The following is a 26,693-nucleotide window of genomic DNA, read 5'->3' as shown; positions in this document are numbered from 1 at the left end:
CAAGGACGATAGATAAGGAAGAAGGCAACACCCAAACTTGTTGCCCGACTATGTATTTGCAGTGTAGGTGAGAGAGAATGATGCCGCTTCTGTTGCATCTAACGTTAGAATGTTGCTTGTGTTGAAGAAAAAAACAAAACACGGAGTTTGTTTGTTGTTGTATTGATCTACAGTAGCCTCGCGTGGGATATTTTTTTTTTTGTATCTATAGGTTCGTGTTTTTGGGGTTGTATTTCCAAGCGATGGTGGCAGCAGAAGCAACATTTCAGCTGATGTTGATGGAAGACTTCCCAGTTTTGCAGAGTTGCACGTTGCGAATGCAAGACTGGATGTAGCTGATTGGAGTAGCGAAATTGGTGATCACACAGCCGAGTGGGAGGAGGGGAGATTCTGAAAGTGGGTTTTTCCGTGTGTGACTCTCCAGCGGCCATGTTATCCAAGAAGCCGTGCGCTGCCGTCTACCCAACTGGTAAGGAACAACAATATGGAGCCGAACGGGCTAAACAATACGGTTAAACTCACTTTGATCGCCGGAGGAATATTGTTGATGGATTTTATGCCTTTTTTGTCGGGTCCTTTGTAACAAGTTTATTACACGTTTACGCCGAGTCTTGCTTCGCGTTTTCCCTGGTCTGTTGAAGAGGGGGGGAGCCTTTGCTAAAATAGTGTATCCCTGCTCTATGTTTTGAGTAGTTAATGGCGATACATTCGGGGATTTTTTTTCTTTCTTTCTCTAAAGCCTGAAGTGGGCTGTGTGCAAAACCAAAGTCAAATGCTGGTGTGTTATTTATCCCATATGACAGTATGTGTGTCAAGAGAGAACACAGGTTTATTTCTGCAAGCACGACGGAATCATATGCCCACTGGTTTCTGTTTTTTTTTTTTCCCGATCTCTATATGCTACACGACTATGGGGCGCAAAAGGATCTTAAAACCAACGACAGCCTACACTCTGGCGGTCATCATCTGTTGTTCCAAGCACACATAATGTGGAATTAACCTACCTGTTTTGCCGAAGCCATTGTCGCAAGAAGGATTTCCACCTACAATGACCCCCTAAATGCCTGATTAAATTACTATCCTTAAAAGGGATTAAGACCATAGCCTACTCTACAGCCTGATAACTCTGAGGTGGCCCTATGTGGGTAAATAGGCCCATTCAGATTAACCTCATTTCCTGTGTCATTTTGTACGATCTGCAGGCAAAGGGGGTGAGATCTGCCAGCTACAGTCTTCCCCCGGAATCGGAGTCGGGGGTCCCCGGGCCGGAGCAGCGACAGACCCGCCATCGCCGGTCACATTACCACCCCTCAGGAATATCAAGTCGCTCACGGTACGTAACCTACAGAGCCATGCTTGCTTGTGGGTTTACTGTGGACTAAACATCGGCTTCTTATTATAATACTAATAATGGTGTGGACCTGCTGCCTATTGCAATGGGATACAGTAGTTTCATTTACATCGTGCATCGCTTATCTATAGGCTATAGAGACCGGAAATGGTGTCTAATAACAACATGTTTTGTTGCGAACAGGGAGGGTTGTGTTGTTACATGGTTGTTACAACGTAGCGCCGCTGTTTGGTTTAGATTCAGCTCAACGGAATGCAACCACGTAACAAGTTGTCCTGCCACACTGTCACGTGAGGTGTACATTATAGGGCATTAGCACGTGTAGGGTACAGCAGACAATACATAGATATCAAGCTATATATCGTGTAATCCTAGATAACACGTACGGTAGTAGCCTATGTCACGTGTGCTTATAGTTTTGTTTATGACCGTGGAAGGGCTACACGGTATTCGTTCTTTACGGTGCTGTAACTTTTACGATGATCGTAGCAGGCGGCATAGGCTAGATTTCAAGCTTGGAGCTTTAACGTTAGTTAGACTACTCAGTGATACAGTTGCAACTTGCAAAATCCCAGGCACCATATTTAGGATTTGTTGTTGTTGCTGTTGTTGTTGCTGTTGTTGTTGCATGCCTACAGCGTTGTTGAGTTGACAGTTAGTTACGATGTTTAGCATGTTGTCAGACTGGTATAAAATGTGAGGCCACACGATAAGAGTCTTGTCTAGAAGCCATGGCCGGTGTGTGTGTGTGTGTGTCTGGGGGGAGGAGGGGGGCGTTCCTCCCTGCTCGGTTTGGAACGCACGGGGATTCAGGGAAATAGAAGGTTGAGATTTAATATGAGTTTGCATGCTGTAGAAAAAGATACCGTTTTATTTATTGTTATGATAATCACGTTGACAGAGATACTCAGGTAAGCAGAGGCTATGTGTCTTGTGGAGGTTGTAGCTACGTTAGCCGACTGACTTATAGCCTACCCGATGTTTGCACATGATCTCAGACAGATATGTATTTATTTGATCAATCGAGACTATAAGGGCCATATGTTGGGAGGGATGTGTAAACATGACCCACATGTAAACATGATATTGTAATGTTTTAACACTGGTGGATAGTTGGTCCAGCAGGCTCTATAAGCGTGTCCTGAAGTAATGGAGGATTTGGACTCCAGTTAAATGAAGGAGGAGTCTCCAGGCCTTTATTTAGTCCTTCCTTCAAATAGATATAAATATAGACTCGGCCAGAAGGACGAGCTCAGCAGCTCAGCAGCTTTCTCCTGACAGAGGATTTTATTGGGCCCTTGTGTTTATCTTCAACTATGATTTAAGGAAAATAAAACCTGACCAGGAAGTTCAAATCAAAATGAGGAAGATTTATATTGGTCCTTCCTGAAATAGCCCCAGGGACAACGTTGTTAAGTTGTAAATAAACCACAGATATATTCCTCACCAGTGTCTGTGCTGTGAGGAACAGACATATTCCTCACCAGTCTCAGTCTCTGTGCTGTGAGGAACAGACATATTCCTCACCAGTCCCTGTCTCTGTGCTGTGAGGAACAGACATATTCCTCACCAGTGTCTGTGCTGTGAGGAACAGACATATTCCTCACCAGTCCCTGTCTCTGTGCTGTGAGGAACAGACATATTCCTCACCAGTCTCTGTGCTGTGAGGAACAGACATATTCCTCACCAGTCCCTGTCTCTGTGCTGTGAGGAACAGACATATTCCTCACCAGTCTCTGTGCTGTGAGGAACAGACATATTCCTCACCAGTGTCTGTCTCTGTGCTGTGAGGAACAGACATATTCCTCACCAGTCTCTGTGCTGTGAGGAACAGACATAATCCTCACCAGTCTCTGTGCTGTGAGGAACAGACATAATTCTCACCAGTCTCTGTGCTGTCAGGAACAGACATAATCCTCACCAGTCTCTGTGCTGTGAGGAACAGACATAATTCTCACCAGTCTTTTCCAATACAATTGTGAGACAATGTAGTCTATCAATCAGTAGTCTAACGAAGAATTCTGCAACTTAACGCAGCTACACTGGTAGTTGGAATTATGTCATTGTAGCTACGCTCCCTGTCAGGCCTGTCATTTGTTCAAGTAGTCCTGGTGTCCATTCAAGTAGCTACGCTCCCTGTCAGGCCTGTCGTTTGTACAAGTAGTCCTGGTGTCCATTCAAGTAGCTACGCCCCCTGTCAGGCCTGTCATTTGTTCAAGTAGTCCTGGTGTCCATTCAAGTAGCTACGCTCCCTGTCAGGCCTGTCCTTTGTTCAAGTAGTCCTGGTGTCCATTCAAGTAGCTACGCTCCCTGTCAGGCCTGTCATTTGTTCAAGTAGTCCTGGTGTCCATTCCAGTAGCTACGCTCCCTGTCAGGCCTGTCCTTTGTTCAAGTAGTCCTGGTGTCCATTCAAGTAGCTACGCTCCCTGTCAGGCCTGTCTTTGTTCAAGTAGTCCTGGTGTCCATTCCAGTAGCTACGCTCCCTGTTAGGCCTGTCCTTTGTTCAAGTAGTCCCGGTGCCCATTCCAGGCAGGTCACTGGCAGTAACAGTTGCTCCATGTGTTCCAGACAGTCATTGTTATCCAGAGAGGAGGAGGACAGAGACACAATAAGGTCACATGTTCAGGTGTTATTAGTGGTAGAATTGGCCCATCTAATGCTGTCAAGGTTGCTAGCTCTCTGTCCACTCAGTTATTGACTGTTCTGTTTCTTCTCCTGTTTGTCCCGACCTGAACTAACCTCATTAGTGTTGACACAAACACATCTGTTGTGGAACCAGAACCTCTACAGTACAGAGAGGTGGTGTAGACATCTGTTCCCGGAACCAGAACCTCTACAGTACAGAGAGGTGGTGTAGACATCTGTTCCGGAACCAGAATCTCTACAGTACAGAGAGGTGGTGAAGACATCTGTTCCAGAACTAGAACCTCTACAGTACAGAGAGGTGGCGAAGACATCTGTTCCGGAACCAGAACCTCTACAGTACAGAGAGGTGGTGTAGACATCTGTTCCGGAACCAGAACCTCTACAGTACAGAGAGGTGGTGAAGACATCTGTTCCGGAACCAGAACCTCTACAGTACAGAGAGGTGGTGTAGACATCTGTTCCGGAATCAGAACCTCTACAGTACAGAGAGGTGGTGTAGACATCTGTTCCAGAACCAGAACCTCTACAGTACAGAGAGGTGGTGTAGACATCTGTTCCCGGAACCAGAACCTCTACAGTACAGAGAGGTGGTGTAGACATCTGTTCCCGGAACCAGAACCTCTACAGTACAGAGAGGTGGCGAAGACATCTGTTCTGGAACCAGAACCTCTACAGTAGAGAGAGGTGGCGAAGACATCTGTTCTGGAACCAGAACCTCTACAGTACAGAGAGGTGGTGTAGACATCTGTTCTGGAACCAGAACCTCTACAGTACAGAGAGGTGGTGTAGACATCTGTTCCGGAACCAGAACCTCTACAGTACAGAGAGGTGGCGAAGACATCTGTTCCCGGAACCAGAACCTCTACAGTACAGAGAGATGGTGAAGACATCTGTTGTGGAACCAGAACCTCTACAGTACAGAGAGGTGGCGAAGACATCTGTTCCCGGAACCAGAACCTCTACAGTACAGAGAGGTGGCGAAGACATCTGTTCCCGGAACCAGAACCTCTACAGTACAGAGAGGTGGCGAAGACATCTGTTGTGGAACCAGAACCTCTACAGTACAGAGAGATGGTAAAGACATCTGTTCCCGGAATCAGAACCTCTACAGTACAGAGAGGTGGCGAAGACATCTGTTCCGGAACCAGAACCTCTACAGTACAGAGAGGTGGTGTAGACATCTGTTGTGGAACCAGAACCTCTACAGTACAGAGAGGTGGTGAAGACATCTGTTGTGGAACCAGAACCTCTACAGTACAGAGAGGTGGTGAATACATCTGTTGTGGAACCAGAACCTCTACAGTACAGAGAGGTGGTGAAGACATATGTTGTGGAACCAGAACCTCTACAGTACAGAGAGGTGGCGAAGACATCTGTTCCGGAACCAGAACCTCTACAGTACAGAGAGGTGGTGAAGACATCTGTTGTGGAACCAGAACCTCTACAGTACAGAGAGGTGGTGAAGACATATGTTGTGGAACCAGAACCTCTACAGTACAGAGAGGTGGCGAAGACATCTGTTGTGGAACCAGAACCTCTACAGTACAGAGAGGTGGCGAAGACATCTGTTGTGGAACCAGAACCTCTACAGTACAGAGAGGTGTTGAAGACTTCTGTTGTGGAACCAGAACCTCTACAGTACAGAGAGGTGGTAAAGACATCTGTTCCCGGAATCAGAACCTCTACAGTACAGAGAGGTGGCGAAGACATCTGTTCCGGAACCAGAACCTCTACAGTACAGAGAGGTGGTGTAGACATCTGTTGTGGAACCAGAACCTCTACAGTACAGAGAGGTGGTGAAGACATCTGTTGTGGAACCAGAACCTCTACAGTACAGAGAGGTGGTGAAGACATATGTTGTGGAACCAGAACCTCTACAGTACAGAGAGGTGGCGAAGACATCTGTTCCAGAACCAGAACCTCTACAGTACAGAGAGGTGGCGAAGACATCTGTTCCAGAACCAGAACCTCTACAGTACAGAGAGGTGGCGAAGCAAGGCCTCTTACTGGAACACAACGCTGGGAGCAAAACACAGCTCTCCTCTTCCCAAACGGCCCCCTATTCCATATCTAGTGCCCTAGCTGTGACCAAAGCCCATCGGCTCTATATGAGAATAAAAAGCTATTTGAGACATATTTGCAGTCAGATATTATCACTCTCTTAGTTGGGGCACTGGGGGTGGTGAGGGGGGTGATAAATGACTGAGGTACCCCCAGCCATCTGCAGAGAGCTGGGTCTTGTTCATCGTGCCCCAAACGGACTGAAACAGGGAGGGACTGACTTGCTACCGTGCGTTCTACTGAACACGTGTGGTTTGTGTGTGTGGTTTGGGCTACAGACCAGTGGTATCCTGTAATATGCAGCTGTCGTCCTCTCTACCCTCTCCCTGACCTGCCCCCCAATCCTGTCCACATCATGTCCCTGTTATCCAACCAAGACACAGGGCAAGTGTTAAAAAGACAGCATTTAGAAGAGCTATTTAGACACACACACACACACACTGTAGATTGTCTCAGAGGCATGGCTGATCATTTCACAGACACACTAGTTGAACATGATGTGACTGTGTATAGATAAATATTTTAGTAAGTGTTGTATAAGTATGGTGGAATAACTCTAGTTGACATGGTGGAATAACTAGTTGACATGGTGGAATAACTAGTTGACATGGTGGAATAACTCTAGTTGACATGGTGAAATAATTCAAATTGACATGGTGGACATGGTGGAATAACTCATGTTGACATGGTGGAATAACTCTAGTTGACATGGTGGAATAACTCTAGTTGACATGGTGGAATAACTCTAGTTGACATGGTGGAATAACTCTAGTTGACATGGTGGAATAACAAGTTGACATGGTGGAATAACTAGTTGACATGGTGGAATAACTCTAGTTGACATGGTGGAATAACTAGTTGACATGGTGGAATAACTCTAGTTGACATGGTGGAATAACTCTAGTTGACATGGTGGAATAACTCTAGTTGACATGGTGGAATAACTAGTTGACATGGTGGAATAACTCTAGTTGACATGGTGGAATAACTTTAGTTGACATGGTGGAATAACTGTAGTTGACATGGTGGACATGGTGTAATAACTCTAGTGGACATGGTAGTATAACTCTAGTTGACACGGTGGAATAACAAGTTGACATGGTGGAATAACTCTAGTTGACATGGTGGAATAACTCACGTTGACATGGTGGAATAACTCTAGGTGACATGGTGGACATGGTGGAATAACTCTAGTGGGCATGGTGGAATAACTCTAGTTGACATGGTGGAATAACTCACGTTGACATGGTGGAATAACTAGTTGACATAACTCCAGTTGACATGGTGGAATAACTAGTTGACATGGTGGACATGGTGGAATAACTCACGTTGACATGGTGGAATAACTAGTTGACATGGTGGAATAACTCACGTTGACATGGTGGAATAACTCTAGTTGACATGGTGGACATGGTGGAATAACTCTAGTGGACATGGTGGGCATGGTGGAATAACTCACGTTGACATGGTGGAATAACTAGTTGACATAACTCTAGTTGACATGGTGGAACAACTAGTTGACATGGTGGAATAACTAGTTGACATGGTGGAATAACTCTAGTGGGCATGGAGGAATAACTAGTTGACATGGTGGAATAACTCTAGTTGACATGGAGGAATAACTCTAGTTGACATGGTGGAATAACTAGTTGACATGGTGGAATAACTAGTTGACATGGAATAACTAGTTGACATAACTCTAGTTGACATGGTGGAATAACTCTAGTTGACATGGTGGAATAACTCTAGTTGACATGGTGGAATAACTCTAGTTGACATGGTGGAATAACTAGTTGACATGGTGGAATAACTATAGTTGACATGGTGGAATAACTCTAGTGGACATGGAGGAATAACTAGTTGACATGGTGGAATAACTCTAGTTGACATGGAGGAATAACTAGTTGACATGGTGAAATAACTAGTTGACATGGTGGAATAACTCTAGTTGACATGGAGGAATAACTCTAGTTGACATGGTGAAATAACTAGTTGACATGGTGGAATAGCTCTAGTTGACATGGTGGAATAACTTTAGTTGACATGGTGGAATAGCTCTAGTTGACATGGTGGAATAACTATAGTTTATAGCTCCCCCACCTCTCAATCCTGTTCTGTAGTACAGAGACCAGCTGACAACCACCTCTCAACCCTGTTCTGTAGTACAGAGACCCGCTGACAACCGCCTCTCAACCCTGTTCTGTAGTACAGAGACCAGCTGACAACATACAGGCATCAGGAACAGGGTGACATGCTGAACATTTCAGAAGGGGTCTATAGTTTATGACCGTGGTGCTTTAAAAAGACACACAATGTAAGCCTGTGCATTTACATCAAGGACATGCTGGGACTGACTGTCCCCTTAACCCAGAGGACTAGTACCAGCTCTGTCCTGTCTCTGTTCCAGGGGACTGACTGTCCCCTTAACCCAGAGGACTGGTACCAGCTCTGTCCTGTCTCTGTTCCAGGGGACTGACTGTCCCCTTAACCCAGAGGACTGGTACCAGCTCTGTCCTGTCTCTGTTCCAGGGGACTGACTGTCCCTTAACCCAGAGGACTGGTACCAGCTCTGTCCTGTCTCTGTTCCAGGGGACTGACTGTCCCCTTAACACAGAGGACTGCTACCAGCTCTGTCCTGTCTATGTTCCAGGACAAGGGGACTGACTGTCCCCTTAACCCAGAGGACTAGTACCAGCTCTGTCCTGTCTCTGTTCCAGGACAAGGAGACTGACTGTCCCCTTAACCCAGAGGACTAGTACCAGCTCTGCCCTGTCTCTGTTCTGTGATGAATTATCACACAGTGACCTCTAGGAGACCAGTCTCTATTACTGTCCTCTGATATGTTGTGATGAATTATCACACAGTGACCTCTAGCTGCGTCTGAAGTGGCGCACTATAAAGTATACACACGACAGTGGTGCACTATGTAGGGAATAGGGTGACATTTGGGACACCTCCCCAGGCGAATAGAGGACGTTTAGAAGTGAAATGACCATCGGGTTGGAGTGCAGACAGAGTAATAAACCAGTTCTACCAGCTGATTACAGTGTAATGTAGGGAACACCTGCTGTATGGAGACAGACTCTGGTCTATAGACAGGACAGTAATGGTTTGTCTAGTCTACAGACAGGACAGTAATGGTTTGTGGAGACAGACTCTAGTCTACAGACTGGACAGTGATGGTTTGTCTAGTCTACCGACAGGACAGTAATGGTTTGTCTAGTCTACAGACAGGACAGTAATGGTTTGTCTAGTCTACCGACAGGACAGTAATGGTTTGTCTAGTCTACAGACTGGACAGTGATGGTTTGTCTAGTCTACCGACAGGACAGTAATGGTTTGTCTAGTCTACAGACAGGACAGTAATGGTTTGTGGAGGGAGAGAAGAAGGACTCTAACCATGCAAATTCAGGGTCTGAAAGGTCTAGTGTGTGTGTGTGTGTGTGCGCGTGTGTGTGTGTGTGTGCGGCGTGCGTGCGGTGTGCGGAAGCAGTAGGACAAGGGGAACAGACAATCCCCTGCCTGAACGAAGCAACAGGATGCTGCAGAGAAAACAAGATGTCTGCCGAGCGAGGAGGTAATCACCTTATCTCATAGGGAAGGGTCTGGTGGGGATGCAGCTCAGGAACACAGGAAGTCCACTAATAGTGTTCACGCTAAACATTTATAGGAGAGAAGGAGCTAGATATACACAGAGTATTGAAGTTAGCATGAAAGAACATTTCCCCCCAAAAAACAACCTAAAACTTCTCTCTACGCATTCTGAATGCAGGGGCATATTGTACATGTCATTCTCTATGGAGTTTACTGGTGACTAGTCTGACCTGGTAGTGAGTCTAGTGACTAGTCTGACCTGGTAGTGAGTTTACTGGTGACTAGTCTGACCTGGTAGTGAGTTTACTGGTGACTAGTCTGACCTGGTAGTGAGTCTAGTGACTAGTCTGACCTGGTAGTGAGTTTCTAGTGACTAGTCTGACCTGGTAGTGAGTTTCTACTGACTAGTCTGACCTGGTAGTGAGTCTAGTGACTAGTCTGACCTGGTAGTGAGTCTAGTGACTAGTCTGACCTGGTAGTGAGTCTAGTGACTAGTCTGACCTGGTAGTGAGTCTAGTGACTAGTCTGACCTGGTAGTGCGTCTAGTGACTAGTCTGACCTGGTAGTGAGTCTAGTGACTAGTCTGACCTGGTAGTGAGTCTAGTGACTAGTCTGACCTGGTAGTGAGTTTCTAGTGACTAGTCTGACCTGGTAGTGAGTCTAGTGACTAGTCTGACCTGGTAGTGAGTCTAGTGACTAGTCTGACCTGGTAGTGAGTCTAGTGACTAGTCTGACCTGGTAGTGAGTCTAGTGACTAGTCTGACCTGGTAGTGCGTCTAGTGACTAGTCTGACCTGGTAGTGAGTCTAGTGACTAGTCTGACCTGGTAGTGAGTCTAGTGACTAGTCTGACCTGGTAGTGAGTTTCTAGTGACTAGTCTGACCTGGTAGTGAGTTTCTAGTGACTAGTCTGACCTGATAGTGAGTTTCTAGTGACTAGTCTGACCTGATAGTGAGTTTCTAGTGACTAGTCTGACCTGGTAGTGAGTCTAGTGACTAGTCTGACCTGATAGTGAGTTTCTAGTGACTAGTCTGACCTGATAGTGAGTTTCTAGTGACTAGTCTGACCTGGTAGTGAGTCTAGTGACTAGTCTGACCTGGTAGTGAGTTTCTAGTGACTAGTCTGACCTGGTAGTAAGTCTAGTGACTAGTCTGACCTGGTAGTGAGTCTAGTGACTAGTCTGACCTGGTAGTGAGTTTCTAGTGACTAGTCTGACCTGGTAGTGAGTCTAGTGACTAGTCTGACCTGGTAGTGAGTTTCTAGTGACTAGTCTGACCTGGTAGTGAGTTTCTAGTGACTAGTCTGACCTGGTAGTGAGTCTAGTGACTAGTCTGACCTATTAGTGAGTTTCTAGTGACTAGTCTGACCTGGTAGTGAGTTTCTAGTGACTAGTCTGACCTGGTAGTGAGTTTCTAGTGACTAGTCTGACCTGGTAGTGAGTTTCTAGTGACTAGTCTGACCTGGTAGTGAGTTTCTAGTGACTAGTCTGACCTGGTAGTGAGTTTCTAGTGACTAGTCTGACCTGGTAGTGAGTCTAGTGACTAGTCTGACCTGGTAGTGAGTTTCTAGTGACTAGTCTGACCTGGTAGTGAGTTTCTAGTGACTAGTCTGACCTGGTAGTGAGTTTCTAGTGACTAGTCTGACCTGGTAGTGAGTTTCTAGTGACTAGTCTGACCTGGTAGTGAGTTTCTAGTGACTAGTCTGACCTGGTAGTGCGTCTAGTGACTAGTCTGACCTGGTAGTGAGTTTCTAGTGACTAGTCTGACCTGGTTGTGAGTTTCTAGTGACTAGTCTGACCTGGTAGTGAGTTTCTAGTGACTAGTCTGACCTGGTAGTGAGTCTAGTGACTAGTCTGACCTGGTAGTGAGTCTAGTGACTAGTCTGACCTGGTAGTGAGTCTAGTGACTAGTCTGACCTGGTAGTGAGTCTAGTGACTAGTCTGACCTGGTAGTGCGTCTAGTGACTAGTCTGACCTGGTAGTGAGTCTAGTGACTAGTCTGACCTGGTAGTGAGTTTACTGGTGACTAGTCTAGTCTGACCTGGTAGTGAGTCTAGTGACTAGTCTGACCTGGTAGTGAGTCTAGTGACTAGTCTGACCTGGTAGTGAGTTTCTAGTGACTAGTCTGACCTGGTAGTGAGTCTAGTGACTAGTCTGACCTGGTAGTGAGTCTAGTGACTAGTCTGACCTGGTAGTGAGTCTAGTGACTAGTCTGACCTGGTAGTGAGTCTAGTGACTAGTCTGACTTGGTAGTGCGTCTAGTGACTAGTCTGACCTGGTAGTGAGTCTAGTGACTAGTCTGACCTGGTAGTGAGTTTACTGGTGACTAGTCTGACCTGGTAGTGAGTCTAGTGACTAGTCTGACCTGGTAGTGAGTTTCTAGTGACTAGTCTGACCTGGTAGTGAGTTTCTAGTGACTAGTCTGACCTGGTAGTGAGTTTCTAGTGACTAGTCTGACCTGGTAGTGAGTTTCTAGTGACTAGTCTGACCTGGTAGTGCGTCTAGTGACTAGTCTGACCTGGTAGTGAGTTTCTAGTGACTAGTCTGACCTGGTTGTGAGTTTCTAGTGACTAGTCTGACCTGGTAGTGAGTTTCTAGTGACTAGTCTGACCTGGTAGTGAGTCTAGTGACTAGTCTGACCTGGTAGTGAGTCTAGTGACTAGTCTGACCTGGTAGTGAGTCTAGTGACTAGTCTGACCTGGTAGTGCGTCTAGTGACTAGTCTGACCTGGTAGTGAGTCTAGTGACTAGTCTGACCTGGTAGTGAGTTTCTAGTGACTAGTCTGACCTGGTAGTGAGTCTAGTGACTAGTCTGACCTGGTAGTGAGTCTAGTGACTAGTCTGACCTGGTAGTGAGTCTAGTGACTAGTCTGACCTGGTAGTGAGTTTCTAGTGACTAGTCTGACCTGGTAGTGAGTTTCTAGTGACTAGTCTGACCTGGTAGTGAGTTTCTAGTGACTAGTCTGACCTGGTAGTGAGTTTCTAGTGACTAGTCTGACCTGGTAGTGCGTCTAGTGACTAGTCTGACCTGGTAGTGAGTTTCTAGTGACTAGTCTGACCTGGTTGTGAGTTTCTAGTGACTAGTCTGACCTGGTAGTGAGTTTCTAGTGACTAGTCTGACCTGGTAGTGAGTTTCTAGGGACTAGTCTGACCTGGTAGTGAGTTTCTAGGGACTAGTCTGACCTGGTAGTGAGTTTCTAGTGACTAGTTTGACCTGGTAATGAGTCTAGTGACTAGTCTGACCTGGTAGTGAGTCTAGTGACTAGTCTGACCTGGTAGTGCGTCTAGTGACTAGTCTGACCTGGTAGTGAGTTTCTAGTGACTAGTCTGACCTGGTAGTGAGTTTCTAGTGACTAGTCTGACCTGGTAGTGAGTTTCTAGTGACTAGTCTGACCTGGTAGTGAGCCTAGTGACTAGTCTGACCTGGTAGTGAGTCTAGTGACTAGTCTGACCTGGTAGTGAGTTTCTAGTGACTAGTCTGACCTGGTAGTGAGTTTCTAGTGACTAGTCTGACCTGATAGTGAGCTGACCACGTTGTCTATTATCTCGTTGTCTCGTTGTCTAGAATCACGTAGCGCTCGGCCGGGGGAGAGACGGAGGCCCTCTTCCTTATGGAACATAGAACATGTCATTATTCAAACACATAATGCAGTATGTCATTGACACAATGCAGAGAGACAGAGAGAGGGAGAAAGATAGAGGAGAGAGAGAGAGAGAGAGAGAGAGGAAGAGCAAAACAGACCAGTTGGTTGAGGCAGGGTTGTATTACGGTCTATGAGGTCATCAGATATGCATCAGCCCAGGAATTGGGCTGGGCTGGTCAGTTATGTTATGTAGAGTAAGGGAGGGTATAGGGCTGGTCAGTTATGTTATGCAGAGTAAGGGAGGGTATAGGGCTGGTCAGTTATGTTATGCAGAGTAAGGGAGGGTATAGGGCTGGTCAGTTATATTATGCAGAGTAAGGGAGGGTATAGGGCTGGTCAGTTATGTTATGCAGAGTAAGGGAGGGTATAGGGCTGGGCTGGTCAGTTATATTATGCAGAGTAAGGGAGGGTTTAGGGCTGGTCAGTTATGTTATGCAGAGTAATGGAGGGTATAGGGCTGGCCAGTTATGTTATGCAGAGTAAGGGAGGGTATAGGGCTGGTCAGTTATGTTATGCAGAGTAAGGGAGGGTATAGGGCTGGTCAGTTATGTTATGCAGAGTAAGGGAGGGTATAGGGCTGGTCAGTTATGTTATGCAGAGTAAGGGAGGGTATAGGGCTGGTCAGTTATGTTATGCAGAGTAAGGGAGGGTATAGGGCTGGTCAGTTATATTATGTAGAGTAAGGGAGGGTATAGGGCTGGGCTGGTCAGTTATGTTATGCAGAGTAAGGGAGGGTTTAGGGCTGGTCAGTTATGTTATGCAGAGTAATGGAGGGTATAGGGCTGGCCAGTTATGTTATGCAGAGTAAGGGAGGGTATAGGGCTGGTCAGTTATGTTATGCAGAGTAAGGGAGGGTATAGGGCTGGCCAGTTATATTATGTAGAGTAAGGGAGGGTATAGGGCTGGTCAGTTATATTATGCAGAGTAAGGGACGGTATAGGGCTGGTCAGTTATGTTATGCAGAGTAAGGGAGGGTATAGGGCTGGTCAGTTATATTATGTAGAGTAAGGGAGGGTATAGGGCTGGTCAGTTATGTTATGTAGAGTAAGGGAGGGTATAGGGCTGGTCAGTTATATTATGCAGAGTAAGGGAGGGTATAGGGCTGGTCAGTTATATTATGCAGAGTAAGGGAGGGTATAGGGCTGGTCAGTTATGTTATGCAGAGTAAGGGAGGGTATAGGGCTGGTCAGTTATGTTATGCAGAGTAAGGGAGGGTATAGGGCTGGTCAGTTATGTTATGCAGAGTAAGGGAGGGTATAGGGCTGGTCAGTTATGTTATGCAGAGTAAGGGAGGGTATAGGGCTGGTCAGTTATGTTATGCAGAGTAAGGGAGGGTATAGGGCCTGGCAGCGCGCAGCAGGCAGTACTTCTAACTGAGGAGGTGATCACTAACTAAGACACAGCCTCAGCCTCGTCCCCATGGCAGCTGATCTCTTGAATCCTGTTGAGTCTGGAAATCCAGATTGTTCACCATTGTGTCCTATTTCACAATCCTCCTGCAGCTCACACACACACACACACACACACGCTCACACACACACACGCTTGATAGGCTCTTTGTCAAGCGCTGTCTTCTCTGTTGATTTGGTCCAGAGCAGAGTAGGACGGGGAGCGAGAGAGTCCCCCTTTGTCTTCTGTTGTCTCCTCCCCCATTCCTTAATCAGCTGGACTAGTATAGAAAAACAACCCCCCCTACAGCTTCCTGGTTCCTTAATCAGCTGGACTAGTATAGTAACACAACTCTCCCTACAGCTTCCTGGTTCCTTAATCAGCTGGACTAGTATAGTAACACAACTCTCCCTACAGCTTCCTGGTTCCTTAATCAGCTGGACTAGTATAGTAACACAACTCTCCCTACAGCTTCCTGGTTCCTTAATCAGCTGGACTAGTATAGTAACACAACTCTCCCTACAGCTTCCTGGTTCCTTAATCAGCTGGACTAGTATAGTAACACAACTCTCCCTACAGCTTCCTGGTTCCTTAATCAGCTGGACTAGTATAGTAACACAACTCTCCCTACAGCTTCCTTCTTCCTGGTTCCTTAATCAGCTGGACTAGTATAGTAACACAACTCTCCCTACAGCTTCCTGGTTCCTTAATCAGCTGGACTAGTATAGTAACAACTATCCCTACAGCTTCCTGGTTCCTTAATCAGCTGGACTAGTATAGTAACACAACTCTCCCTACAGCTTCCTTCTTCCTGGTTCCTTAATCAGCTGGACTAGTATAGTAACACAACTCTCCCTACAGCTTCCTTCTTCCTGGTTCCTTCATCAGCTGGACTAGTATAGTAACACAACTCTCCCTACAGCTTCCTGGTTCCTTAATCAGCTGGACTAGTATAGTAACAACTATCCCTACAGCTTCCTGGTTCCTTAAACAGCTGGACTAGTATAGTAACACAACTCTCCCTACAGCTTCCTTCTTCCTGGTTCCTTAATCAGCTGGACTAGTATAGTAACACAACTCTCCCTACAGCTTCCTGGTTCCTTCATCAGCTGGACTAGTATAGTAACACAACTCTCCCTACAGCTTCCTGGTTCCTTCATCTGCTGGACTAGTATAGTAACACAACTCTCCCTACAGCTTCCTGGTTCCTTCATCAGCTGGACTAGTATAGTAACACAACTCTCCCTACAGCTTCCTGGTTCCTTAATCAGCTGGACTAGTATAGTAACACAACTCTCCCTACAGCTTCCTGGTTCCTTAATCAGCTGGACTAGTATAGTAACACAACTCTCCCTACAGCTTCCTTCTTCCTGGTTCCTTAATCAGCTGGACTAGTATAGTAACACAACTCTCCCTACAGCTTCCTGGTTCCTTAATCAGCTGGACTAGTATAGTAACACAACTCTCCCTACAGATTCCTTCTTCCTGGTTGTGTAATCTAAGGAACGTGTGTGATTGCGTTCTTTAGAACCAGACACACACACACTACTCCCTGCTAACATCCTTCACACACACACACACACACACACACACACACACACACACACACACACACACACACACACACACACACACACACACACACACACACACACACACACACACACACACACACACACACGCACTACTCCCTGCTAAGAGCCTTATCCTGCAGATCAGTACGGCGAGCTAGATAAAGCTTTAGTCTGCTATAGATACAACACCACTGTCATGTAGATGCTGTAACGTCTTTATAAACCACAAGCTAAGACCTAGACAAGCTAAGACCGAGGCAAGCTAAGACCTAGACAAGCTAAGACCTAGACAAGCTAAGACCTAGACAAGCTAAGACCTAGACAAGCTAAGACCTAGACAAGCTAAGACCTAGACAAGCTAAGACCTACACAAGCTAAGACCTAGACAAGCTAAGACCTAGACAAGCTAAGACCTACACAAGCTAAGACCTAGACAAGCTAAGACCTAAACAAGCTAAGACAAGCTAAGACCTAGACCAGCTAAGACCTAGACCAGCTAAGACCTAGACCAGCTAAGACCTAGACCACCTAAGACCTACACAAGCTAAGACCTACACAAGCTAAGACCTACACAATCTAAGACCTACACAAGCTAAGACCTACACAAGCTAAGACCTACACAAGCTAAGACCTACACAAGCTAAGACCTAGACAAGCTAAGACCTAGACAAGCTAAGACCTAGACCAGCTAAGACCTAGACAAGCTAAGACCTAGACCAGCTAAGACCTACACAAGCTAAGACCTACACAAGCTAAGACAAGCTAAGACCTAGACAAGCTAAGACCTAGACAAGCTAAGACCTAGACAAGCTAAGACAAGCTAAGACCTACACAAGCTAAGACCTACACAAGCTAAGACCTAGACAAGCTAAGACCTAGACAAGCTAAGAGCTAGACAAGCTAAGACCTACACAAGCTAAGACCTAGACAAGCTAAGACCAACACAAGCTAAGACCTACACAGCTAAGACCTACACAAGCTAATACCTGTTCCTGTCAGTGGTAGTTGGACTATATCTAGAAACACATCTAAAACCAGGTGTTCCTGTCAGTGGTAGTTGGATTATATCTAGAACCACATCTAAAACCTAGACCAGGTGTTCCTGTCAGTGGTAGTTGGATTATATCTATAAACACATCTAAGACCAGGTGTTCCTGTCAGTGGTAGTTGGATTATATCTAGAAACACACCTAAAACCTAGACCAGGTGTTCCTGTCAGTGGTAGTTGGATTATATCTAGAAACACACCTAAAACCAGGTGTTCCTGTCAGTGGTAGTTGGATTATATCTAGAAACACATCTAAAACCAGGTGTTCCTGTCAGTGGTAGTTGGATTATATCTAGAAACACACCTAAAACCTAGACCAGGTGTTCCTGTCAGTGGTAGTTGGATTATATCTAGAAACACACCTAAAACCAGGTGTTCCTGTCAGTGGTAGTTGGATTATATCTAGAAACACATCTAAAACCAGGTGTTCCTGTCAGTGGTAGTTGGATTATATCTAGAAACACATCTAAAACCAGGTGTTCCTGTCAGTGGTTGTTGGATTATATCTAGAAACACATCTAAAACCAGGTGTTCCTGTCAGTGGTAGTTGGATTATATCTAGAAACACATCTAAAACCTAGACCAGGTGTTCCTGTCAGTGGTAGTTGGATTATATCTAGAAACACACCTAAAACCAGGTGTTCCTGTCAGTGGTAGTTGGATTATATCTAGAAACACATCTAAAACCTAGACCAGGTGTTCCTGTCAGTGGTAGTTGGATTATATCTAGAAACACATCTAAAACCAGGTGTTCCTGTCAGTGGTAGTTGGATTATATCTAGAAACAAATCTAAAACCAGGTGTTCCTGTCAGTGGTAGTTGGATTATATCTAGAAACACATCTAAAACCAGGTGTTCCTGTCAGTGGTAGTTGGATTATATCTAGAAACACATCTAAAACCAGGTGTTCCTGTCAGTGGTAGTTGGATTATATCTAGAAACACATCTAAAACCTAGACCAGGTGTTCCTGTCAGTGGTAGTTGGATTATATCTAGAAACACATCTAGAACCAGGTGTTCCTGTCAGTGGTAGTTGGATTATATCTAGAAACACATCTAAAACCTAGACCAGGTGTTCCTGTCAGTGGTAGTTGGATTATATCTATAAACACATCTAAAACCAGGTGTTCCTGTCAGTGGTAGTTGGATTATATCTAGAAACACATCTAAGACCAGGTGTTCCTGTCAGTGGTCGTTGGATTATATCTAGAAACACACCTAAAACCAGGTGTTCCTGTCAGTGGTAGTTGGATTATATCTAGAAACGCATCTAAAACCTAGACCAGGTGTTCCTGTCAGTGGTAGTTGGATTATATCTATAAACACATCTAAAACCAGGTGTTCCTGTCAGTGGTAGTTGGATTATATCTAGAAACACATCTAAAACCAGGTGTTCCTGTCAGTGGTAGTTGGATTATATCTAGAAACACACCTAAAACCTAGACCAGGTGTTCCTGTCAGTGGTAGTTGGATTATATCTAGAAACACACCTAAAACCAGGTGTTCCTGTCAGTGGTAGTTGGATTATATCTAGAAACACACCTAAAACCAGGTGTTCCTGTCAGTGGTAGTTGGATTCTATCTAGAAACAAATCTAAAACCTAGACCAGGTGCAGGGTTCAAAGGACATATCAACTGTTTCTGTCCGTTGTTTTCAGTTGGGTCTTTTCCTGTTGATGCTGCTGCTGATTCTAATGTCTTGTTCTGTCCCTCTGATCTCTTCCAGGTTGGAGGCAATAAGCACACCATGAGTGACCACATGCACGTGGGGAACCACCAACAGATCCATGTTCAACAGCTGTTTGAGGAGAACAGCAACAAACGGACAGTGTTGACTGCACAGCCCAATGGGTTGACCTCTGTGGGCCGGGCAGGTCTACCGCTGCCTGACCGACAGCAGCCCGACGTCACCACTACCACGGCCCAGTGTCGGCAGGGCAGCTCAGCCTCCCTCAAGTCCACCGACAGCAAGCCCCAGCCGGCCACCCTGACCCCGGAGCAGGCCATGAAGCAGTTCATGCCCAAGCTTACGGCCTTCGAGCACCATGAGATCTTCAGTTACCCAGAGGTGTATTTCGCTGGACCCAACGCCAAGAAGAGGCCGGGGGTGATCGGGGGGTCCAACAACGGAGGCTACGACGACGATCAGGGCTCCTACATCCAGGTGCCCCACGACCACGTCTCCTACCGCTACGAGGTCCTCAAGGTGATTGGCAAGGGCAGTTTCGGTCAGGTGGTGAAGGCCTACGACCACAAGGCCCACTGCCACGTGGCGCTGAAGATGGTGAGGAATGAGAAGAGGTTCCACCGCCAGGCGGCCGAGGAGATCCGGATCCTGGAGCACCTGAGGAAGCAGGACAAAGACTCCACCATGAACGTGATCCACATGCTGGAGAACTTCACATTCCGTAACCACATCTGCATGACCTTTGAACTCCTCAGCATGAACCTCTACGAGCTCATCAAGAAGAACAAGTTCCAGGGCTTCAGCTTGCCGCTCGTCAGGAAGTTCGCCCACTCTATCCTGCAGTGTCTAGACTCGCTGCACAAGAACCGTATCATCCACTGTGACCTGAAGCCAGAGAACATTCTCCTGAAGCAGCAGGGACGCAGTGGGATCAAGGTCATCGACTTCGGCTCCAGCTGCTACGAGCACCAGCGGGTTTACACCTACATCCAGTCTCGTTTTTACAGAGCTCCCGAGGTCATCCTGGGGTCGCGCTATGGGATGCCTATTGACATGTGGAGCCTGGGCTGCATCTTAGCGGAGTTGCTCACTGGGTACCCTCTCCTGCCGGGCGAAGATGAAGGGGACCAACTGGCATGTGTCATCGAGCTGCTGGGCATGCCCTCGCAGAAACTGCTGGACTCTTCCAAGAGAGCCAAGAACTTTGTGAGCTCCAAGGGTTACCCCCGGTACTGCGCGGTGACGACCCTGCCGGACGGCTCGGTGGTGCTGAACGGGGGGCGCTCCCGCCGGGGCAAACTGAGGGGACCCCCGGGGAGCAAGGAGTGGGTGACGGCCTTGAAGGGCTGCGACGACCCCCTGTTCCTGGACTTCATCAAGCAGTGTCTGGAGTGGGACCCTGCCGTGCGCATGTCCCCCAGCCAGGCCCTCAGACACCCCTGGCTCAGGAGGCGCTTGCCCAAACCTCCCACGGGGGACAAAACAGCGGTGAAGCGTATCACCGACGGGGGCTCTGGCGCTATCACGTCGATCTCCAAATTACCTCCCACCTCGGGCTCCGCCTCCAAGATAAGGACTAACCTGGCGCACATGACGGACGCCAACGGGAACATCCAACAGAGGACAGTGTTGCCAAAACTAGTCAGTTGAAGAAACTGTAAACGACAGCTAGTTCGTTGTCTCATCTAGGATATCTCTTCTTAATGGTTTTGTTTTTGTTTGTTTTTTAAATGGAGAGATGATTGTGTCTCTGAGAGAGAGAGAAAAACAACTGGGGAGGCCGAACAGTACCAGTCACAGTACTCAACAGTGTGTTTTTTAAATGGAGAGATGATTGTGTCTCTGAGAGAGAGAGAAAAACAACCGGGGGAACCCGAACAGTACCAGTCACAGTACTCAACCGTGTGGTTTTTAAATGGAGAGATGATTGTGTCTCTGAGAGAGAGAGAAAAACAACCGGGGGAACCCGAACAGTACCAGTCACAGTACTCAACAGTGTGTTTTGTAAATGGAGAGATGATTGTGTCTCTGAGAGAGAGAGAGAAAAACAACCGGGGGAACCCGAACAGTACCAGTCACAGTACTCAACAGTGTGTTTTGTAAATGGAGAGATGATTGTGTCTCTGAGAGAGAGAGAGAAAAACAACCGGGGGAACCCGAACAGTACCAGTCACAGTACTCAACCGTGTGTTTTTCTTTAGACAGAGGGGTTTATTCAGCGTTATTAATTCACCGCGTCATTGTTTAGTAGCTTTTATTTTAATATAAACAAGAGAAAAACATGAAAGTGGTCATCATGAAGGGAACAATGCTTTTAGGTGTTTAGTCTCAGGACTGTGTGCTATGATGGAGCAGGTGGCTATCGGTCACACAATCTGGCCCAAGCAGAGACTGATAACCTGGGCATGATAGTGTAGAATAACAGAATGGGTGGCTGGCCAACACATGGCGATAACTAACTCATATCTTTTAGGTGTTTAGTCTCAGGACTGTGTGCTATGATGGAGCAGGTGGCTATCGGTCACACAATCTGGCCCAAGCAGAGACTGATAACCTGGGCATGATAGTGTAGAATAACAGAATGGGTGGCTGGCCAACACATGGCGATAACTAACTCATATCTTTTAGGTGTTTAGTCTCAGGACTGTGTGCTATGATGGAGCAGGTGGCTATCGGTCACACAATCTGGCCCAAGCAGAGACTGATAACCTGGGCATGATAGTGTAGAATAACAGAATGGGTGGCTGGCCAACACATGGCGATAACTAACTCATATCAGACAGTCTGAAGATATTTAGGCTCTGCTTCTCTACCTTATCTGATTGATGTAGTGACATTAAATAGCTGTGAGAAAGGTGTTTTTTTTTATAAGCTAAGATCACAGTATCTGAGATTAGGTTTTGGTCAAAGAAATGCAAGGATGGAAAGTGGCTGTTTTAAGACTGTTAAGAGTTAAAGTGAGAGGTTGGACCGCGGCGTGGAAACATTCGTTTACCTGACAGACTACGCCTGTAATTCTCTTGACATTCCTTAAACAACTGAACTAGAACGAGGGGGGAAATTAGTGCAGGTTTGTCTTGTTTTCACCTGTACCAGAAACAAGGGAGTGATACACGGAATAATGAGTTCTGTCAGAGAAGAGGAGGGGAGAGGAGGGGAGGGGATGGGAGAGGGGGGGAGAGAATAAGGAGAGGTGGAGAGAATAAGGAGAGGAGAGAAGAGGGAGAAGAGGAGAGAAGAGGGAGAGGAGGGGAGGGGAGAGAAGAGGGGAAGATGAGAGGAGGGGAGAGGAAGGGGGAGAGAAATGGCATCTATCAAAATATGAGATGTCAACATAATAAGTTATTAGGTGCTATTCCTTGGTACAGCTGCTGTGAAATGTATATCCTCACAGCAAAACAATGGTGCTTTTTAGTTGAAAATTGATGTAAAGAGGATTTTAGAGCAAAAATGTCTACTTTGTTTTGTTCTATCAGATTATTGGATGATTAGAAACTAAATGTGCTGAGGCAGAGTAGAGCTGAGGTGAAGTGGCTTTGTGATGATGTCCTCATCAGAGAGGACTGTGTCTGTGATGAAGGACTGTGGATATTATAATTTCCTCATCAGAGAGGACTGTGTCTGTGTTGAAGGACTGGATATTATAATGTCCTCATCAGAGAGGACTGTGTCTGTGTTGAAGGACTGTGGATATTATAATGTCCTCATCAGAGAGGACTGTGTCTGTGATGAAGGACTGTGGATATTATAATTTCCTCATCAGAGAGGACTGTGTCGGTGATGAAGGACTGTGGATATTATAATGTCCTCATCAGAGAGGACTGTGTCTGTGTTGAAGGACTGGATATTATAATGTCCTCATCAGAGAGGACTGTGTCTGTGTTGAAGGACTGTGGATATTATAATTTCCTCATCAGAGAGGACTGTGTCTGTGATGAAGGACTGTGGATATTATAATGTCCTCATCAGAGAGGACTGTGTCTGTGATGAAGGACTGTGGATATTATAATGTCCTCATCAGAGAGGACAGTGTCTGTGTTGAAGGACTGTCGATATTATAATTTCCTCATCAGAGAGGACTGTGTCTGTGTTGAAGGACTGGATATTATAATGTCCTCATCAGAGAGGACTGTGTCTGTGTTGAAGGACTGTGGATATTATAATGTCCTCATCAGAGAGGACTGTGTCTGTGTTGAAGGACTGGATATTATAATGTCCTCATCAGAGAAGACTGTGTCTGTGTTGAAGGACTGGATATTATAATTTCCTCATCAGAGAGGACTGTGTCTGTGTTGAAGGACTGTGGATATTATAATGTCCTCATCAGAGAGGACTGTGTCTGTGATGAAGGACTGTGGATATTATAATGTCCTCAACAGAGAGGACAGTGTCTGTGTTGAAGGACTGTGGATATTATAATGTCCTCATCAGAGAGGACTGTGTCTGTGATGAAGGACTGTGGATATTATAATGTCCTCATCAGAGAGGACTGTGTCTGTGTTGAAGGACTGTGGATATTATAATGTCCTCATCAGAGAGGACTGTGTCTGTGTTGAAGGACTGATCTAGGGTCAGGCTGGGTAGGTAGGTAGGTGCTTACTACATGGGCATGACTGCATATACTTGAATAGAAGGTGTTCTTCAGAGCCTGGGGTTGTCTCAGTAATACTGAATAGAAGGTGTTCTTCAGAGCCTGGGGTTGTCTCAGTAATTCTGACTAGAAGGTGTTCTTCAGAGCCTGGGGTTGTCTCAGTAATACTGAATAGAAGGTGTTCTTCAGAGCCTGGGGTGGTCTCAGTAATACTGAATAGAAGTTGTTCTTCAGAGCCTGGGGTTGTCTCAGTAATACTGAATAGAAGGTGTTCTTCAGAGCCTGGGGTGGTCTCAGTAATACTGAATAGAAGTTGTTCTTCAGAGCCTGGGGTTGTCTCAGTAATACTGAATAGAAGTTGTTCTTCAGAGCCTGGGGTGGTCTCAGTAATACTGAATAGAAGTTGTTCTTCAGAGCCTGGGGTGGTCTCAGTAATACTGAATAGAAGTTGTTCTTCAGAGCCCGGGTGGTCTCAGTAATACTGAATAGAAGTTGTTCTTCAGAGCCCGGGTGGTCTCAGTAATACTCCGGGTTGTAGTGAAAGGCAGTTAGTGTTATAAGACGTGCGTATAAAGCCCTCTGATTAATCAGGACTTAAAGGTTGACTCATGTAGCTTTTTGAATGGCTTAGTTTATACCATGTTGACTGTTGCAACTGTAGAGGAGCAGTTGTATTTTTCACTTGATCCTTTCTTTAATCATATTTTCAGTAGTGAACCCGATACGTGTCTCTGGCCAGAGTGTCAATTCCTAAAACGCTTGTTCCCTTGCACAGCCCCCCCCCAAAAAAGTGTTCCCATATCCCCCTTTGCTTTATGCGGAAGGCAACCTGTAAAACAGACTCCTAAACCTAGTAATGAACATTTTCCCCAAATGTGTTGAACCTTCAGATTTTCTACATTTTCTAAAATATTTGACAAAGGTTTTTATTAGTTCACCATAAATCACACTGAGAATTCTTTAAAGCTTTTGTCAAAGTTGTACTTGTTTATTTCACATAAACCAACATTGTTAAATAAAAGAGGCAATCTAAAAGATATGAAACTGAACTTTAGGGCTGAATGGAACAGAATGTTGTGTTGTTGTCTGGTTGGTCGGTCGGTAACCACGGAGCCACTTATGACCTAATGCACAAGAACTATACTATTGGGATCCTATCAGACTGTCACTGTGTGGATACTTGGAGGCTCCAGGACACGGAGCAGAAGACTCTGTTTTGATTGGAGTTCAGAACAGGTGTGGCTGGCTGGGGATTGGATGGACGACCTGGTGACCTCATCAGGTCAGGGAGTAGAGCCCCGGCCTGCCCCGCTGATGATTGGTTCAGTGCCTGCCAGCTGCACACTGCTCAGTAGCCCCGCCCCCTTTGGAACCCATTGCCACCTGCTGATTGGAGAACATCAGCGGGGAGGGGCAGGACAGGGGGCGGGGTCACAACATTCTTTTTGACTTTTTTATTGTAGTTGTTTTGTGGATTGATAGTCGGGAGGAATCGTGTCCTTAGGTCGAATACAATGTGCCTTTGGTTATTAATGCCATTCATTTAGTAACCCAGGACCAGTAACATAATGACTTCATTCCCCTACACCTCCCTACAGCACATCTCCCCTGAACATACATCCATTTCACAGATGTTTGAAATGTTTACAGTCATTTTTCATGGATGTTTTCTTCAAGCCCAAAGACAGTCTTCCTGGCTTAACCTCTGATGTGGTAGCGAGGAGAAAGCCAAGCGGCCGCACAATGACAGGTATTACATGGTCTGCATCCACAATGGCACCCTATTCCCTATATACTGCACTACTTTTGATAGGGCTCTGGTCAAAAGTAGTGCACTATATAGGGAATAGGGTGCCATTTCGGGAAACAGCCGTGCAGTTTTCGAGACAGAGCGTCAGATCTTTTGGGATGACTAACTCTCACCTGGAAACACCCTTTGCCAACAGGGAACGCTTGGTAAGAAGCGATCACCTTATGCTCTGAAAGTGTTGAGGAACTGACAGCCTCTGTCTTGTCTTAACATCAAAACAATTCAAGGGGTTATAGCTGTTAGCTTCATTTTATTACTCCGAGAGAGAAGGACAAAAATACATTTGAATCTTTACCTCAGACTGTTGTGATAGATATCTCTTCTTATTGTGATGTGAATAACCCAGGGCATTTGGTTACATACCAAAGTGCATTTCTTTCTACGTTTGTGGCTATGAGGAAATGAAGCCAGTGGATTTTGCCTCTTATTTTTCTGAGTAAAAAAATAAGGCACTCAAACCACTTTTGGTCATTCAAGGGCCATATCTATCTATATCTCTATCTATCGATCTGTCTGGAGAATGCTTGTCTTCAGCTGAGAAGGAAGTAGAGAGATTGGAGTACAGTGTTTATTTTATTACACCACTGTCTGAACGGCGTAGCACAACTCCAAACCTCTGTGTGCTCGACACGGTTGGATGTAGCTTCTTTTCAGTGCAGTGTCAACTGTCCTATCACAATCTGCAGTCTATAGTCAGTCAGCCCAATGTGCTACTCCACGGTAAGGTAACATAGCTGTGGCAGAATCAAGCATTTGGCTATATTGTAAATGTTTAGAAAATTTAAAAAAATTCAAAAACTTTTTTTTGCTACTTGTAAGAATTTTAACTCTTGACTATCTCGAGAGTTCTACTACACAACTTTTAGAAGACAGTCTCGAGAGTTCTACTACACAACTTTTAGAAGACAGTCTCTAGAGTTCTACTACACAACTTTTAGAAGACAGTCTCGAGAGTTCTACTACACAACTTTTAGAAGACAGTCTCGAGAGTTCTACTACACAACTTTTAGAAGACAGTCTCGAGAGTTCTACTACACAACTTTTAGAAGACAGTCTCTAGAGTTCTACTACACAACTTTTAGAAGACAGTCTCGAGAGTTCTACTACACAACTTTTAGAAGACAGTCTCTAGAGTTCTACTACACAACTTTTAGAAGACTGTCTCGAGAGTTCTACTACACAACTTTTAGAAGACAGTCTCGAGAGTTCTACTACACAACTTTTAGAAGACTGTCTCTAGAGTTCTACTACACAACTTTTAGAAGACAGTCTCTAGAGTTCTACTACACAACTTTTAGAAGA

The 26,693-nt window shown here is 45.7% G+C and overlaps 1 protein-coding gene across 3 annotated transcripts; it reads left to right on the top strand.

Annotated features, from left to right (window-relative positions):
- LOC109886279 (dual specificity tyrosine-phosphorylation-regulated kinase 2) lies at positions 1-25,921 on the top strand. Of its 3 annotated transcripts, none has more exons than XR_004207013.1 (4): positions 1-469; positions 1,203-1,333; positions 19,030-21,308; positions 21,464-25,921. XR_004207013.1 is itself a non-coding variant. In XM_031815263.1 (3 exons), exons 1-3 carry the CDS (start codon positions 430-432, stop codon positions 20,638-20,640), a joined length of 1,782 nt encoding a protein of 593 aa, XP_031671123.1. In that variant the 5' UTR covers positions 1-429; the 3' UTR covers positions 20,641-25,921. The 3 variants fall into 3 exon arrangements, 1 of the variants encoding a protein (XP_031671123.1); XR_004207012.1 differs by having other exon boundaries at positions 19,030-23,624; positions 23,715-25,921; XM_031815263.1 differs by having other exon boundaries at positions 19,030-25,921.
- The last annotated feature ends 772 nt before the right edge of the window (positions 25,922-26,693 follow it).

Source organism: Oncorhynchus kisutch, unplaced genomic scaffold, assembly GCF_002021735.2.
Source record: "Oncorhynchus kisutch isolate 150728-3 unplaced genomic scaffold, Okis_V2 Okis09a-Okis19a_hom, whole genome shotgun sequence".
In the NCBI taxonomy this organism is placed as follows: domain Eukaryota; kingdom Metazoa; phylum Chordata; class Actinopteri; order Salmoniformes; family Salmonidae; genus Oncorhynchus; species Oncorhynchus kisutch.
This window is presented reverse-complemented; position numbering and strand designations above follow the sequence as displayed.